The 19,641-nt window shown below is 41.8% G+C and overlaps 1 protein-coding gene across 1 annotated transcript in view; it reads right to left on the reverse strand.

Annotated features, from left to right (window-relative positions):
• Positions 1–429: 429 nt before the first annotated feature.
• LOC142243538 (uncharacterized) overlaps positions 430–19,641 on the reverse strand; it is a 31,693-nt gene continuing 12,481 nt past the window's right edge. Inside the window, exons 2-4 of the mRNA XM_075315574.1 lie at positions 16,732–16,903; positions 13,374–13,549; positions 430–3,359 (exon numbers count right to left, since the gene is read on the reverse strand). Coding sequence (XP_075171689.1) covers positions 3,180–3,359; positions 13,374–13,549; positions 16,732–16,903 — 528 coding nt within the window. The 3' untranslated portion in view covers positions 430–3,179. The remainder of the gene's footprint in view (positions 3,360–13,373; positions 13,550–16,731; positions 16,904–19,641) is intronic.

Consider the following 19,641-nt stretch of genomic DNA (forward strand, 5'->3'; position numbering starts at 1 on the left):
TGTCCCACTGATGTCACACGGATTACATCAGTGTGCGATCCGTGTGACACCCGTGCTGCCAGAGAAAAAACAGACAGCAAGGCTTACTGAAACTTTTTGCATAAATATATATTTGTGCCTGATAATCTCCTCCTGCTCTATATCATTCTACTTGAAGACCAGATACCCCTTACAACATGACAGGTTCCCTTTAAGAAATATTGCAATTTTCACATTGGCCACTAAGAGTAATACTAGACTCAAATTTCCTGTTCTGTACAGAAGTCTCGTTATCATTGCAACAATTCAGATCATGCCCAGAAAACTCTTGTAAAAAGTCAAAAGCAGTTAATGGCAACCTATGTCCATGTGGCGTTTATACTGAACAAGAAGTGGGAGTCCAGTGTTGAGTTGAATAGTCATGAGCAAAAACTGCACTTTTTTTTCAAATTTTTCATATCTGAATCTATAATATAATATATAAAAACATTTGTAAAATAATTATTTAAGAAAAAAAAAATCTGATTTAAACAATAAGTCATTTTCAGATGACAAATTCATTTTAAAAGAAAGTCTGTCAGCACAAAATGACTGTTCAAACCAAGCACAGGTGATATGTGCAATCTTGACAGGGCCAAGGAGTTGAGTGCACCTTCCACTCTACTTGTATTCCATCCATCTCCACTCTCCTCTCCTCTGATTGAGGTCTCTGGATTTACAGGAAACAGAAGAGGTCAAGGATAGATAGAAACCAAATAGGGGTGAAGGTATACAGAACTATTTGGGCAAGTCAAAGGTGCAACAAGCAACTCTGCTTTGTTTAAACAATTATTTCTGGCTGACCCTATAAATTAAACTTATTTATGCATCATGGCCTGAGCCATGATTAAAAGAGGCTAGTTCGTCAAGAAATAACCTTTTTTAGGCTATGTGCGCACTAGAAATGTGAAGTTTCTCAAGAAAATTTCTTGAGAAACTTCTGGGAGTGAAAGATTTCCGGACCTCCGGAAAAAATCCGCACCAAATCCGCATGCGGATTTGCCGCGATTTTCCCGCGGGTGGTTCCCTGCGGATTTTTGCAGGCTGTACTGCCGAAATCTGCAGGGTACCTGCGGAAATAATGGACATGTTCATTTTCTCAAGAAATTTTCTCGAGAAATTCTTCTCAAGGAAATTTCTTGAGAAAAATCCGCACAAGTGCGCACAGCTATTTTTTTTTTTCATAGAAATTGCTGGGAAATGTCTGCACAAAAATTGCAGACATTTCTCAAGAAATTTCCGCGGCAAATCCGCGGGTAAATCCACGGGTAAAAAGGTCTAGTGCGCACAGAGCCTAAGTCTATGGTGCCGCTGTTGCATTAATCAGAAGCAAGTGTAAATTTGGCTCTATTTAATGCATTCAAATTGTAAAGCATCAACCTCACCTTGGGCATTAAAGGACTTTTTTGGGACATTGACATTGATGACCTATTTTTGCCATGAATGTCTGATCCGTGGGGGTGCGGCACAAAGCGATGGCACCTTCAACAGCTGATCAGCGGAGGTTCCGCGTCTTGCATCCCAACTAATCAAACATGGCTTATCCTAAGGATGGACTCAGATGAGCGTATGGCATCCGATGCGACAGCATCGGATGCAATATGCTAATGACTCCCGACTCAGGCTCTGCTGCGTGAGCCGAGTGTCATGCGACTGTGACCCGATCTTGCAATCAGGTCACAGCTATGAAGCGGAGGACGGGCGCTGCAGAGGAGAGGGGGGGGGTTAATCCCCCCATCTCCTCCATTGTCAGCCTGTGCATATATCGCACTGCACCGGGATAACATCCGAGTGCAGTCTGATGTATCTCTCACACCCATTCACTTGAATGGGTGCGAGGGATACGGCTCTAACAGAAAATCGCAGCATGCGAGAAAAGCTGACTTAGGCTATGTTCACACTAGAAAAATGATTTTTCTTAAGAAATTTCTTAAGAGTGCACCTGTGTTAAAAAACGCACCAAAAGCGCACCTGCGTTTTTGCCGCGTTTTCGGTGCGTTTTTACCGCTGGTCCCTGCGTTATTGTGCCAATTATATATGGTAACTAACGCAGTTAGCTGCAGAAAAGAAGTGACATGCTCATTCTTTTTCTTAAGAAAATCTACTGAAAGAATTTTCTTAAGAAAAAAACGCAGTGTGCGCACAGCTAATTTTTTTTGCCATAGGTTTTGCTGGGGAATGTCTGCAGAAAGGTTACAAGAATTTCTCAAGAAATTTCTGCAGCAAAAACGGACCAAAAACGCAGGTAAAAAACGCAGTGTGTGAACATAGCCTAACTGCTCTCCCTCACTGAGTAACATAGGTCCAAGTGCAATGCGAGATTTTCTCGCATTGCACTCGTTTGATTTTCACGCTCGTGTGAGTGTACCCTAAAGATAGTACACAGAAGAACAGCAGCACACTTTAATCATGAAAGTTTTCTTCTTTTAATGATCCAGGTGTGTAAAGACAGCAGCCACAGTGTGTGTGGAAACAGGGGGAGAGGGTGCAGACAGGAGCACTGAGCCAGATGACGGCCGTTTCAACCCGTAGAAGTGCCGATTAGCACAAAATGGCCATCGTCAGGCTCAGTGTTCCTGTCTGCACCATCTCCCCCTGTTTCCATGAACACTGTGGCTGGTGTTTACACACCTGGATCAATAAAATAAAAAAACTTTCACGATTGAAGTGTGCCGCTGTTCTTCTGTGAACTTGGATTACCGAGTTCTGGGTTTGGCAAGCAGAGCACCTCCAGTCTCAGCCAGAAAGTCTTGTGGAGCAGTTGGGATCGCGGTGAGTGAGACGCATGGCAGCTGGGTGGTGCAGCATATGTTGTGCTACTTTCTTGTTAGACTTTATCCTAAAGATAGGTCATCAATATTAAAGTCCTGGACAACCCCTTTAATGGTCAGTCCAACCCTGTCTAGAATTCAGAGCAGAGCTACTCTGAGTTCTGGAAGATTGCTGATCCTAATAGATGCTGGTTTTAATGTAATGCTTCATGTTTCCTCCAGCACTGGAGCAGGGAAAATCCATTTTTACAATATTGTTAATTAAACATAGTCCCTCTGTGCGAACCGCAGGTGACCATCTCTGTCAAAGACTAGTAAAGTTAAAAAGTTACCCAAAAAGTAATACCCCCAATTTACATTAATAGATAGTGCACACATAAATATAGGATTTCAACAATTCTCTAAAAGCAGTTGTGCAAGAAATTCCTTTGTGTCTTGAATCCCAGAAGAAACCTCAGAGCCATCCTTTGTCACGTATGTTCCAATCAAGTACAGCCTCCGATCTTTACAGATCTCTGACAGTGCAAGGGCATCGTGAATCTCGGGGATGTGGTGTGCATTCTGTAGGTCCTAAGGAAAAAGCAGACATGATTGAATTCAAGAAGGTTCAATATAGGAAAAATGGTGCAAAATTCAAAAAATATCTTTCACAAAAAAAAAAAGACGGAAAACAATGCTGGCATTTTATTTAACTCCGAATCTCTATATGTAGGACACTGAATTCATGTGGGTCGTTAAGTAATTACCGTAGTCATTTATAGACTCGTTGTCTTATTTAAAAAATACTGTGTTTTTTGGTTCCTGGTTAGGAAAATGTGTTTCCTAATTTATTATGTCTGCAAATATTGCTTTGTGCCTTAAAACCATGATCATTTTCTCCCATCTATTTTGAGGTCTGATGGAACTTAGAAAGGTTTAACCCCTTCACGACCTTTAACGTACCCAGTATGTCATGGTGGGATAGGAGTTCCCGACTCATCATGTACTGGGTACGTTATGGCAATCACGGGGGCATAGACGCTGTAATCCCAAGATCAATACTGGGACTTCGGCTTTCCTGACAGCCGAGCCCCGGCTCTCACAGCAAGTGACGATGCCTGTGCCATCCCTGGCTGTTTAACCCCCTAAATGCTGCAATCAATATGCTGGTGCATAGAAATACATCATAGAAATGAGTAGGGCAATAAAAGGTAATGTCCCATATAGGCATGAAGTAAAAACGTTAAAAATAAATATTTAAAAAAAAAAAAATCAGCAAATAACGAAAAAAAAAAAAATAAAAATAAATAAATAAATAAATATTATATATATATATATATATATATATATATATATATATATATATATATATATATATATATATATATATATAATTTCCTATAACATATGTATAATTAGGATAATTATGTAAAACACAAAAAAATATTAGGGACAGATATTTGGTATTGCCGGGTCCGTAACATCGCGATCTATAAAGCGGTCACACTAGTTAACCTCTTCAGTGAAAACTGTAAAAAAAAAATAAAAAGTAGAGAAAACTGTGAGCTAATGACAAAGTGGTATAAAACGTGAACAAATATGGAAAGAATAAACTCGGGCACTCAAGGAAAATGAACATCAGAGTCAAAGTGATGCTTGGAATTCAGTTTGTTTGTTTTTTATTGATGCAGAGGTCAAAAATAATTGTAACGTTTTGGCCCTAACATTCGGGCCTTCGTCAGAGGTATTCTATATGGTCAAAGGTAGAGAAAGCGCGTATTCACAAATGTGAAAAAATCCAGATAGATGAGTAATGATAAACTTTGCTGTTCACCAATTTTGACAAAAAATTATGAATAATAAGTAGATCAGAATTTTCAATGAAAAAAACAGTAGTAGGTCTGAAGTACCAGAGTCCACTTCTATGTAACTGTACCTTACTGTGCTTGTCATGAGCACTGAGTATAACTACTGAGCAGTTGGTGGAGTAAGGAGATGTCAGTCACATTCCTGTACTGGAAGTGGGAGAAATCCCTTTAGGATGGACAAGGTGCAGTCTGTACGTGGGCTTCTGTGGTGCACAGTAAGGTACAGCCACAGCTACTTCTCAACTCAAATGGGTCATTGTTCTGACCTTCTACCCACGTTCCTTTATCTGCATATAGTGAAAGACTTGTTCCCTACATCCGGCATGTGCTGCCTTCTGGACTTCTAGGACATTATTTATTCCTATAACCAGTACATAGAAATGGACTCTGGTACTTCAGACCTACTACTGTTTTTTTCAATGAAAATTCTGATCTACTCATTATTCATCATTTTTTGTCAACATTGGTGAACAGCAAAGGTTATCATTATTCATTACTCATCTATCTGGATTTTTTCACATTTGTGAATACGCGCCTTCTCTACCTTTGACCATATAGAATACCTCTGACGAAGGCCCGAATGTTAGCGCCGAAACGTTAGAATTATTTTTGACCTCTGCATCAATAAAAAACAAACAAACTGAATTCCAAGCATCACTTTGACTCTGATTTTCATTTTCCTTGAGTGCCAGAGTTTATTCTTTCCATATTGGTCATTTTCTCGGAGGCACCAACATTAAGAGTGAGCCAGACTTTATTTTTTTGCATAAAACGTGAACAAAGTCATATATAAATAAAAATGGTACCGCTAAAAATGTCATCTTGTCCCACAAAAAACAAGCCACCATACAGCTCCGTTGGCGAATAAAAAAAGCTATAGCTCTCAGAATACAGCAATGCAAAAACATTTTTTTTCCTATAAAATAGTTTTTAAGGGGTAAAAATTGCAAAACATAAAAATAAAAAAACTATGGTGAACGACGTAAACCCCCAAAACACAACAATTCCAGAATTGCTGCTTCTTCTTGATTCTGGCTCACAAGAAGCGGAAAAGAAAGTGATCAAAAATACTATGTGGCCCAAAATAGCAGGGCTGTGGAGTCGGAGTCGTGGAGTCGGAGTCGGAGCTCATTTTGGTGGAGTCGGAGTCGGAGTCGGTATAAAATGCACCGACTCCGACTCCTAAAATATATAATAAATTGGGGACAGGAGTGCAATGCAGAATGTGCTGAATATTTTACTAAATAATAACATTTAGTATAATGCTTATATTTAAGTGAAAAATTTATTGTAGTACAATGTGAACATCAGACATTTAATTGTTTTTATGATACAATAATCAAGATATTTGGATAGAACATAAAATATTTATTGGAATACAACTTTAGAACACAAAAAACTAATAAATTGTAAATATGTAATATATATATATATATATTATATATATATATATATATATATATATATATATACACACACACACACAGTGTATATACACACACAAGATATATATGTAATCTACTGTATATTACATAGTGTATTACATATTTACAATTTATTACAGTTTTTTGTGTTCTAAAGTTGTATTCCAATAAATATATTTTATGTTCTATCCAAATATCTTGATTATCGTATCATAAAAATTATTAAATGTCTGATGTTCACATACACATATTCATGTACTACAATAAATTTTTCACCTAACTAAGCAATATATGTAGGAGTCGGAGTCGGAGCCGGAGTCGGAGTCGGAGCCGGAGTCGGAGTCGGTGCAAGAGAATTTGAGGAGTCGGAGTCGGAGTCGAAGGTTTGGCTTACCGACTCCACAGCCCTGCAAAATAGTATCAATAAAAAACTCCAACTCATCTCGCGAAAACTAAGCCCTCACATGACTGTCAGCAAAAAAACTAAAGACTTCAAATTTTAGTGATGCAAAAAAGCATTTTTTATGTGATAGTAGCCAGACCTAAAAACAAATAAACAAACAAACTATATAAATCTGGTATTGCTGTATTCGTACTGACCGGAGGAATAAAGCCTCTTAATCACTTGTACCACAAGGTGATCATCATAAATAATAAATAAAGCCAATTCGTCAACTGCTGTTGATTTGTTTATTCTGCCTCCCACAGATCGCAGTACGGCGCGGCTCACATTTATCCTGCTCTCTATGCTGAGTGCTTACACCGGGGATGACATGTTCTCTGAAAATCGTGATTCAGATAAAATTCCCAATCGAAAATTCACTGTAATGAGTGAGTCATTTTGACCTCACGTCTCACCTGTGGTCCGGCGGTGTCCATCTTTATACGTGTCTTTTAAGGCGTGCACAAAAGTGCGGTCAATAACAGTTTTCTTCACCTTTGAAAAGACGGACACTGCTGAACAAAGGTTAAATGGACTCCAGAGTAACTCTGCTGTCTCATTATACTGAATGGATCCATCGGGGGTTTCACCTGAATCTCGTATTTCAGAGATGTAGGAAATCCTGCAGCTAAAAAAAGATGCAGTGTGTAGACAGCAAAAAAGAAATCTCATAGGCTTTGCTAGGGAAAAGAAATGCATGCATTTAGATGTACCTTTGTGATCTCAAAAATGCAACAAAAATGCAATAAAAGATGCAGTTTGTGAACATAGCCTTAAAGTGAAAAGTCACTTCAAATGTGACGTAGTCCCTAAAAAAATGGTTTGTAAATTTTATTGGAAAAATGAGAAATTGCTGATAAACTTTGAACCCTGCTAACTTCCTAACGAAAAATAAAAAGATGTTTCAAAATTTGCGTTGATGTAAAGTAGACATGTGGCAAATGGTTTTTATTAAAGGGAATCTGTCACCAGGTTTTTGCCATCCCATCAGCAGCATAATGTAGAGACAGAGACCCTGATTCCAGCGATGTGTCACTTATTGAGCTGTTTGCTGTCATTGATAAAATCAATGTTTTCTCTGCTGCAGAACTAGCAGTAAGGGTAAGCTCACACGAGCGTGAAAATCGGACAAGTGCAATGCAAGTAATTCTCGCATTGCACTCTGACCAATGTTAGGCAATGAGGTTGAGCTGTTGGTCAGCTTTTCTCGCATCCAGATTCTGGATGCGAGAAAAGCGGCAGCATGCTGTGTTTTGCTGCTACCGCCGTATCTCTCGCACCCATTCAAGTGATGTTATCCCAGTGCAGTGCGATCTACGCACAGGCTGACAGTGGAGGAGATGGGAGGATTAACCCCTCCCTCTCCTCCGCAGCGCCTGCACTCAGCTTCACAGCTGTGACCCGATCGCAAGATCGGGTTACAGTCGCATGACACCCGGCTCACGCTCGCAGCAGAGCCTGAGCCGGGGGACATTAGCATATCGCATCCGATGCTCTCGCATCGGATGCCATACGCTCGTGTGAGTCCAGCCTTATACAGAGCTCAGGAATATGCTGGACTAACTAACAGCACACCAAGTAGTCCTCTAATGACAATCTACTGCTGATTAATCAGTGATTTTATCAAAACTACACTAAGGCTACTTTCACACATCCGGCTTGAGCTCTGCGGCTCAATTCGGCTGTGCAAGCTATGCAACGGATGCGGTGAAAACACCGCATCCTTTGCATAAGTTTTTCCTTTGCGGCCAGTTCCGGTTTTTGCCGTTTGCGGCATGCTACTGAGCATGCGCAGTGGCAAAAACCGCATGCGGCGGCCGGATGCGGTTATTGCCGCATCCGGCCGCCATAGGCATGCATTGAAAAATGTGCCGCATCGGCCGAATGCGGCGCGATGCGGTTTTTTTTGCCGCACGAAAAAACGTGCCAGGCAACGTTCCATCCGGCCACCGCATCGGCTAAATCTGCCGCATGCGGCAAAAACCGGACGGAACGCAAGGCCATGCGGCACAATGCGGCACTAATTAAAGTCTATGCAGGAAAATCGCAACCGGCAGCAAAAAAAACCGGTTGCGATTTTCCTGCAAAGTGCCGGATTGTGCCGCATAGCAAAAACCGGAGGTGTGAAAGCAGCCTAAGCAGCCCAGTAAGTGACACATTGCTGGAATTAGGATTGCTGTCTCTACATCATGCTGCTCTCAGATTAGGTGGCAAAAACCTGGTGACAGATTTTCTTTAACTATTTTGCGTGACATAACTCTCTGATTTAAAAGGCATAAAAAGTCAAAAGTTGTAAAATTGCGAAATCTACAAAATTGTAATCAAATTTGCATTACCCCCCCTTTCAAAAATAGCAAAAAATATCATCCTAAATGTACCACTATCACAAAGTACAATATGTCCAGAAAACAATCTCAGAATCACTGGAGTATATTGAAGCGTTCCAGAGTTATAACCTCAAAGTGACACTGGTCAGAATTGAAAAAGTGGTCTAATTATGAAAGTGAAAACATGCTGGGGGTGAAGTGCTTGATAGAAGAAATAAGACCATCCTGATTGGGGTACACCTTGTCACAGTGGGGTGGATTTTACGCTTTTTTGATCAAAATAGTGTCAACTTAGTACCCTGCTATTTACATGTTCTGCTACTATGTATTTACTTACCGCATGCAGGGCATTTGCTCATTTTTTTTTTTTAATTCTAGCTTATATTTTTGGACACGTAGTCAGGAAAAAAGTGTAGCAATCAAAATCACATGTATTTACAGTAAACTTCATCATGATTTATTTTATATGACAATTTTCCCTTGTACGTGCCGACACATGCATTGCACTAAGTGTACTGTAAACACAACACTCACTGATGTAGAGATGGTAATAAAGCGCCTCTACTGGTTTGATGACCCTGCACAACAGCAGCATTTTACTTCCCTTGGATGAATGTCGGAGAAGCAGAAGAAGTGAGTGCGCAGTCACCCAATAGCGGACGCTGGTTGTTATGCCACATTATGCCATGTGAGCCAATGTCATGAGATCCCTGGAATGGCGCCGGTGGGGGATTAGAGTACCTTAAAGATGATGTCGTTACCAAAACTGATTTTTTTTTCTCCTAAAACTTGCTAATATGTGCCTCTCCACACATCTATTATGTTATTTCAGCAATATTACCTTTTATCGTGCTCGAGCAGCACATCCTCATTGCTGCCTCCAGCTCTGATGGTGTTAATCTCTCTCCTGACTTCCTGGGTTCAGTTACTACAACTTCCATAATCCTTTGCAGTGGCACCCTGCGCTCTGCTCATCCTCCCACCCCCGTGCGATAACATACTCACCCGACGTGACCCCCTCCTCTCCCTCCTGGTACTGGCCAGCACACAGCTGCAGGATGGTAAGTAAACCCTCCTTTCCTTCTCCTCATGCTGGGCTGTGACGTGTGGTGATCACCGCCCACAGCCCAGTCACTAAGGATCAAAGGCACCTGCTGCTGCTGTAATGTCAACTTTCAGAGCCCAGAAGTTGACGTGACATCAGCAGACACCAGAGGCCATAGCACCCAGGGGTCATTTGACCGGCACTGAGCAAGGAGGAGAGCGCCGCTCAGTGCCAGAACTGGAAATAGAAGGCAATTAAAAAGACAACTGAAATGGTATGTTACACTGATAGAATAAAAAAAAAAAAAAAATGGGTGAACAACCCCTTTAAATTTTAATTATACAAGGGGGATACTATTTCATTTAAAAAGAGGCATTCCAGAAAGCGGATAACTCCTTTAATATGCAGACCAGGCCAAAGTCTGTTACATGCAAACGTAAAAAAAAAATAAGTGTATTGTTAGCATCTGATCACATATGTGACAAGAAGCTCAACCCCTGCTATAAAGCTGCCAAGTTTAATAGATTAGCTAAAGTACGATTGCTACTCGCCCTGGCTCCTACATAAACATGCCGAACATACAGTAAGTGTGGAGACAATTGGTATGGAATATTCACATTGTTCATTTTATCTGAATTTACAATTGACCCTGAAAAAGGAAATGGAAAATAACGTGTACAAAAATGAAGTATCGTTTTTCAGTCATTTTAGTCTTGCATCTGGGCAGGATAAAAATATGTCCATTTTAGGATAGAAGCTGAGCTATTTTAGTCTGTGACAACCCGCTACAGACTATGTGGTATCGGAGACTAGTCTTGATTTCTGCTTAGTATTGAAGATACGTGGTGCTCGTATTCGTAGCATAAGGGTAGGAAGGATAGGATCAGTATATAACAAGATTATGAGATGTATGGAAGAAGAATATGGCTATACAGTGTGTCCATCCATACATATTCTGTCCATCGCCATTAACTTGAGAACGGCGGCAGCTATAGGCATAGAAGTGGTGTCTAGGTATAGTAAAGTAGCCATGCGCTACGCAATGAAACCACCTATAGCACCACCTGGTGGAAAACAACGGAGTTAACATTTTTATTTCGAAAACGGAACGAGATAGAGAAAAAAAGTGAATTAAAAAAATTGTAGGGCATCATCAATTCAATACGAATATCCAGTGTGTCCACCCAGGATATGGGTGGACCCACTGTATATAGAGGATATGAGAACATGTTGAGCCCAATTCACTATTGAATTTACGCCTATTTAGTTTTTGATTTGCACCAAATTCTTCATATAATTTGCCTTTCTGAAAGCCTGCTGTTCAGCTGTTATTTTTGTACGTTCACTATTGTGGGCAGGTTTTAGGGTATCGAATGCTTTTTGACAGATTCATCCATTGCAACTTTTAAAATGTCAATAAATTTTTCAGGGAATGTACTCCAATTCCCCTAGAGTGATTTTATGCATGTCTGGAATTTTGGAAACATTTTACCAAAAAATGTGAACTTTTCACACTAAAAGGGTACAAAAGAACAATGGCAACGATTCATCATCAAGACCGGCAATTGTTTTGCTGGCTTTGATGAGGATATGTGTTGGAGGTAGACGCTCCTGATTCATGAAGAGAGGTGTAGGAGTAACAAGGGAACAACACAGTTCGTCATGAATTAGGTGCGTTTGCATCCCCATCCCGACCAGAAAATGTTGTGAAAATGTCAAAAGTTGTTACATTTATGGGCAAAAGTTTGGCAAAATTGCTTTGAGGAATCTGGACCCATGAGTGGATTTTTTTTTAAGAATTTTAGTTAACCCACCAACAAAGGATGAATTGGGCTTGTAGTCTAGATCCTGCAGGACTAAAGCCTGCTTTACACGTTACGATTAAGCATACGATTTTGTATGTGATCGTAACCGCCCCCATTGTATGTGCAGCACGTTCAATTTGTTGACCGTGTCGCACAAACGATTATTTGCTGTCACACGTACTTACCCTTCCATACAACCTCGCTGTGGGCGGCGACCATCCACTTCCTGAAGTGGGAGGGACGTTCGGCGTCACAGTGATGTCACGCGGCAGCCGGCCAATAGAAGCGGAGGGGCGGAGATGAGCGGGACGTAAACATCCCGCCCACCTTCTTCCTTCCAAATTGCCGGCGGGAGCAGGTAAGCTGCTGTTCATCGTTCCTGGGGTATCACACACTGCGATGTGTGCTGCCTCGAGAACATTTAACAACCTCACGTTCAATTTTTAGGAATTGACGTGCGTGCATGCGATGAACGTTTTAACGTTCAATCTCAATCGCACGTAGCTGTCACACGCTACTATATAACTTACGATGCCGGATGTGCGTCACTTACGACGTGACCCCGCGAACACATCGTAAGATATATTGTAGCGTGTAAAGCCCGCTTTAAAAACACACAAAAGCTTTCAAGGTAGAATGAGCCCCTTTATTGATTACATACACATGTACAGTCTATTATGCTCTGGAACCAGCTGTATTGCCTAAATAAAAGGAGTTCATACAAAATTTTAGGGGCTCTGCTCTTTGCACTAGTAAAAGGAAACACACCTGAAAGACGTGGTTCACCAATATTTATTTGCTAGATCGATATTATGTTGAGAAACAATGTTTCTCTCAAATACCTTATGTTGGCAATAGTGCCTGTGAGAGGCGCTATTGCGGACCGCTGTTCCCCATCGCATGACCCCGGGCTACCTGACCTTGGGGATCCGGTGATGTCACGTCAAGTTCTGAATCACGTGACATCACTGTGGCTGGCCCCAGTCTCCGTGAGTGACTTGGCTGTGGACGGCGTTTCACCGCTCAGCACAGTCCAGCATGACAGTCCACCAGCTCCCTCACAGCAAAGGGATGCAAGCAGGATTGTGACGAGTGGTGAAACACCGCCCACAGCCCAGTGAGTCAAGAAGACTGGGGCCGGCCGCGGTGATGTCAAGTGATTCGGAACTTGACGTGACATCACTGGATCCCTGAGGTCAGGGAGTCCGGAGTCACGCGATGGGGAACAGCAGTCTGCAATAGCGCCGCTCACAGGCAGTATTGCTAACATAAGGTATTTGAGAGAAACATTGTTTCTCAACATAATATCAATCTAGCAAATAATAAAATATGGGTGAACCACCCCTTTAATAAGTTTTAGTTATCAATTATGCAACATTTAAGATAGACAAAGACAAAGGGAGGAGAGGAGTGGTTTCCAGATACCTCCTGTTCTCCTTATTTTCAGGTAAAATCATACCTGCGGTTCAGTCTGTTACCTTTCACAACATATACCACAGGACTGTCTTATTGGAATTATAGCATAATGCACTAAATGTGAGGTCTATGGAGGTAATTTTTTAATCCACACTATTCCATTGGGCTGAGTATTCTTTCCACTTCTCCATGATGTTATTTGACTATATGGAATGTTTCAAATAAATTGGTACATTTAACAAACTACATTGGTTCTTTAAATGAATAGAAAGCAATACCTGTTTATTAGCAAGTACTATCAGAGGAAGGACAGTGTTCTGCTGGATCAGCTGATGAAGATGGCTTTTGGCAAGTGGAAGACGACTATGATCTGCAGAGTCCACCACAAAAATGACAGCAAATGCTCTAGAAAGATACATTTTCCAGTAAGGACGAAGCTGCTCACTCCCTCCAACTGCGGGTCAAAACAACAATTTCAGATTAGCTCAGAGTGCCAGTGTTAAGCTGGGTTCACACTAAGCGACAGCGACAACGACGTCGCTGTTACGTCACCATTTTCTGTGACGTAACAGCGACCTTGTAAGTCGCTGTTATGATCGCTGCTTAGCTGTTAAACACAGCGACGCAACAGCGATCATAACGTCGCTACATGTGCAGAGAGCAGGGAGCCGCGCACACTGCTTAGCGCTGGCTCCCTGCTCTCCTTGCTACAGTATACATTGGGTTAATTACCCGATGTGTACTGCAGCTACATGTGCACAGAGCAGGAGCCGGCGCTGGCAGCAAGGGCGGAGGCTGGTAACGAAGGTAAATATCGGGTAACCAGGGAAAGGGCTTCCCTTGGTTACCCGATGTTTACGCTGGTTACAGCTTACCGCAGCTGCCAGTGCCGGCTCCTGCTCGCTTCATTTCGTCGCTCTCTCGCTGTCACACACAGCGATGTGTGCTTCACAGCGGGAGAGCGACGACCAAAAAATGAAGCTGGACATTCAGCAACGACCGGCGACCTCACAGCAGGGGCCAGGTCGTTGCTGGATGTCACACACAGCGACAGCGACGGGACGTCGCTGCAATGTCACAGAAAATGGTGACGTAGCAGCGACGTCGTTGTCGTTGTCGCTGTGTGTGACACCAGCTTTAGTGAAGGCAGTATCCCGGGGAATCCAATACAATGACAGCCCGATTCTGCACTGCCCCAAACAGGAACTGTGCTTCCAATGGAGAAATACTGATGTGTGTAAGAGATTTTACACTGTATATTAGTGCTATATAAACAACGTTCATCCACATAAACAAGAGATAGCTGTCAATAGAACGGTCATTACACACCTCTCTCCAGACTCCCTCATAGACATTAATGTTCAGCACAGTCAAGTGTTTATGTGTTTTCAATGGGGAGAGAGAAGAAAGCTGCTGGCAGCAGATTCTCCCCTGAGCATAGGACAGGACAGTTTAAATTCTACCTGCCTGATCCTTCTTTCCCCCAAACAAATACCATTGAAATCGGGAGGCCCCAGTTACAGAAAATGGGCAGTAGTTCAGCTGATTCATCAAATTTTTGCCCTGTGCTCACAGGACAATATTCTTGCGGATTTTGCTGCGGAAAACCTGCACATTTTCTGGATTTTTCAGACAAATTCGCAGGTTTACGCAAGTATAAGCACTGCCCATGTTATCCTATGGGATTTGGGGAGTGCTGTTTCAATGCTGTGGATTTGGCACCTGCAGGACATGCTGCGAAATTGCCACAGCTGCAAAGAACTGCATGTCAATTATTCCTGTGGATTGTTCCGCGCAATCTCTATACTTACCTGCCGTGATTGAAGACACCGGAGACTCTTCCTTCGGTGTAGAAGAGCGGGGCGGAGCCAGGAGCGGGCTGCAGGAGGTGGGCGGGGCCTGCACGAGCTGCGGTCATGTGACAGCCGGAGCTCGTCCAGACCCCACCCATCTTCTCCAGGAGCCAGCCGGAAACCAAATTGCTGTGCGATACAGGTAAGTATGAACTCCCTGATCACTCAGCACTTGTCCTGCATTGAGGATGCTGTGCCCAAGCCATGGTACTGTATCCTCAATGCAGAATGACCGCAGCATATCCGAAGGACATTCCGCTGGACTTCCACACCAAAAATGCAGCACAACTCAGACAAAGTTGTGCTGCAGATTTCTGGGAGCTCCTGCGAAATGTCCTGCGGATATATCCGCAGGACACTTTCCCCGTGGGCACATAGCCTAAAGGGTGCTTTACACGCTGCGACATCGCTAGCGATTGCTAGCGATGTCTCGAGCTATAGCACGCGCCCCCGTCGTTCGTGCGATATGTGCTGATCGCTGCGAACAATATCGCTACGGCAGCGTCACACGCACATACCTGTTCAGCGACGTCGCTGTTGCTGCCGAACAATCCGTCCTTCAAGGGGGAGGTGCGTTCGGCGTCACAGCGACGTCACAAAACAGCCGCCCAATAGAACATCCCGCCCACCTCCTTCCTTCCTCATTGCCGGTGGACGCAGGTAAGATGATGTTCGTCATTCCTGCGGTGTCACACATAGTGATGTGTGATGCCGCATGAACGACGAACAACCAGCGGCATGCACCACCAACGATATTATGAAAAGGAGCGACATGTCAACGATCATTGACGTTTTTGCGATCGTTGATCGTCACTCCTTTTAGTCACACACAACGATATTGCTAATGGCGCCGGATGTGCGTCACGAACACCGTGACCCCGACGATATATCGTTAGCAATATCGTTGTGTGTAAAGCCCCCTTTAGTCTAATGATTTTCCCTTTTCATTAGATTTGAAACGGGAATAAAGCGAAATATAGAATATCTACAAAGAGAGACACATTGTTGTCATTATGAAATTGGGAACTGTTGATGAACAGAAATAAAAGGAACCTGTCATCTGAATCACACTACTCAAACACAATGCAGCGTGAATCAGAGCTTGGCTGTATGATTGCAGTGAGGGATATCACTTTCTGAAAGGCCCCAGCGTTTTGGAGAAAATATGGTTAGAACATCTGGCTGAGGACTATAGGCAAAGACTAGTCCAGCTGGCTTTATCCATCGGTGCTGCAGGTGACAGAGGTCTCTTGCTATGGGAGATCACCTCTAGCATAGCTGGGCTCTGGGCTGAATATTTGAAGTATATTTCCTTGGAAAACGCAGGAGCCTTTCATAGAGAAATATATCTGGCTGTATTCATGCAGTTGGCTTGGATTCATGCTGCCCGTGGTTTGTGCAGCATGAATCAGGTGATAGGTCATCTTAATCTTCAAACCCTCCCTGTTCCTGTAGTGTAGATAGCCTGAATTGGCTAGGATATTTATATAGATGGCTAGCACAGGAAATCCTTGGCTAGGATATTTATATAGATGGCTAGCACAGGAAATCCTTGGCTAGGATATTTATATAGATGGCTAGCACAGGAAATCCTTGGCTAGGATATTTATATAGATGGCTAACACAGGAAATCCTTGGCTAGGATATTTATATAGATGGCTAGCACAGGAAATCCTTGGCTAGGATATTTATATAGATGGCTAGCACAGTAAATCCTTGCCCTAGATAAAGGAAAATCTGGTTGTGGCTCCGGCTTCAGAACTAGTTAACTCTTTAAACTTACTTTCCAAAATCTCCATTTTAGAACTGCCATTGCTGATGCACATTGCATTAACTCCTTCCGTAGGTGTTGTGATAACTTTTCCTTTATTGGCTGCAATGGTGTTCAAGATGCTTGTCTTCCCAGATCCATCTAGTCCGAGCACTAAAACCTGCTTGCAAGCGGCATGTTTGTCCTATTAAAGAAGCAAAGCAATCACCAAAGAGTTAGCAAGAGAAAGTCACTTCTATTATATACTTGGTCTACGCATATAAATAATGTACTTTTTTTTTTATACAGCAAATGTCATATCCAGAAATATTGAGTTATGTCAAGGAGAGGAAAGGGGTATACCCTGTAGGAATCACCGACAAATCAGAAATTGGAAAAATTGAAAAACTTTATTACAAATAAGGTGCATAATGCCATGGCATCACTCATGGCAAACACATGGACACTTAAAAACATTTAAAAGGCCTTACAAGGCATAACAAGCCAACCCCAAGAATTGCTTACACAATCAGTAATACATGACGTAACCAGGGCTGTGGAGTCGGAGTCGGAGTCGTGGAGTCGGAGTCGGAGCTCATTTTGGTGGAGTCGGAGTCGGAGTCGGTATAAAATGCACCGACTCCGACTCCTAAAATATATCATAAATTGGGGACAGGAGTGCAATGCAGAATGTGCTGAATATTTTACTAAATAATAACATTTAGTATAATGCTTATATTTAAGTGAAACATTTATTGTAGTACAATGTGAACATCAGACATTTAATTGTTTTTATGATACAATAATCAAGATATTTGGATAGAACATAAAATATTTATTGGAATACAACTTTAGAACACAAAAAACTAATAAATTGTAAATATGTAATATATATATATATATATATTATATATATATATATATATATATATATATATATATATACACACAGTGTATATACACACACAAGATATATATGTAATCTACTGTATATTACATAGTGTATTACATATTTACAATTTATTACAGTTTTTTGTGTTCTAAAGTTGTATTCTAATAAATATATTTTATGTTCTATCCAAATATCTTGATTATTGTATCATAAAAATTATTAAATGTCTGATGTTCACATACACATATTCATGTACTACAATAAATTTTTCACCTAACTATAAGCAATATATGTAGGAGTCGGAGTCGGAGCCGGAGTCGGAGTCGGTGCAAGAGAATTTGAGGAGTCGGAGTCGGAGTCGAAGGTTTGGCTTACCGACTCCACAGCCCTGGACGTAACCCCCCTAAAATGTAAATAATACTATGTTAACCCCTATTCCAAAAACTGTGCGTAATCTTCAATGTATTCATACAGCCAATTATCCTCACTTGTAATAGTGCACAGGGTTTAAACTGAAAGACAATGTAAATGAAACATTTTCTTATGTGCGCATTGATCTCAGATTAGGTTTCAAATTCGCATATAGATAGACACTATGCCCTGAAGTCTGGTATTCTATAGTTGCTAAATATAAAGCAGCAGAGGATGGGAAAATCCAGAATGGAAGGGGAACTTTTTAACATAGCATGTGGGCGAGCAATGTAGAAGGATTTAGCATAATGAGTGCCCCAATAAAATCTCAAGCACTCAATTTATGGCAAAAAAACCCACATAGAGTGTTGAAATTAATCCGTTAGTCCCCAATCCAGACACTAAATAGTTATAAAATGTATACTAATCCATCCACAAATCAGTATATATTAACTTGTGTCACCACCTCCAGTATATAACTAATGATAGGTCAATACCCACAAAATTGCACCATTAGTACCTATAATCAAGCAACACAATATTGCACCATTAACTACTAAACTAATGCCTATACTCTAATATAAGTTTTTCATCACCCATATCAATAAACAGGGTTAAACTTAACAGTGATGTGAGGCAGAAATTGATAAGATATGCATATAGATACTAGATTAAGATTTAAATCCAAGTATAAATACCCAATGTGCCCCATAAGGCTGTTTCACTGCAGCTCAGAATAAGGGTACATTCACACTTGCGTTGTTTGGTAGCCGTCGCAATCCGCCGCTTTGGGAAACAGCGCAATCCTTTAACGGATGTGCGCTGTTTCCCATTGACTTGTATTGATGACGCATTGCGACTGATGGCCTTGCGTTGTATTCGCCGGGCGATGCTGCGTTGTATCCGCCGGGCGGAAAGAACACAGCATGTAGCGTTTTTCTGTGCTGCCAGAGCGTCAAAAAAACGCAATGTGCAGGATTCCGTCGGCATCCGTCATTTTTATAATGGAAGCCTATGGTGGCGGAATCCGTCGGAATCCATCATTGGACGGATTCCTGTGACGGATCCGTCTTTACACAACTGTGCATGCTCAATTGAGTAAATTGCTGAAAAAAAAGCTACAACGGATTCCGTTGTTGTGCAGGATCCGTCACATCAGTAGTGCCAATATATGTAACGCATCTGTTACATCCGTCACACAACGCAATGCAACGGATGCCGCACAACGCAAGTGTGAAACTAGCCTGAAGCAGCAGAGAATGGAGAAATCCAGCATGGAAAGTGGGAAAAAAAAATCCCTGTAATCTCATTATGTGGGAAAACCAAATAGAAAGGGGTTAGCAGGATACGAGCCCCACGCGTATCGCCACTACAGGTTGTGGCTTCATCAGGGGAAAGTGTCTGTGTGTTTGCCTTGTTTGAGCTTTGCTCTCTGAGCCATGACCTGATGCACCTTATTTGTAATAAAATGTTTCAATTTTTCCAATTTCTCATTTGTCGGTGATCCCCACAGGGTATACCCCTTTCCTCTCCTTGACATAACTCAGTTTTGTTTGTATACCATGAGATCCAAACAGGTGGTGGTGCCCTTCTTATACTAAAATATCTAGAAATATGGTCATGGGGTCAATCAGCAGATT

The sequence above is a fragment of the Anomaloglossus baeobatrachus genome, chromosome 1 (genome assembly GCF_048569485.1).
Source record: "Anomaloglossus baeobatrachus isolate aAnoBae1 chromosome 1, aAnoBae1.hap1, whole genome shotgun sequence".
Lineage (NCBI taxonomy): Eukaryota > Metazoa > Chordata > Amphibia > Anura > Aromobatidae > Anomaloglossus > Anomaloglossus baeobatrachus.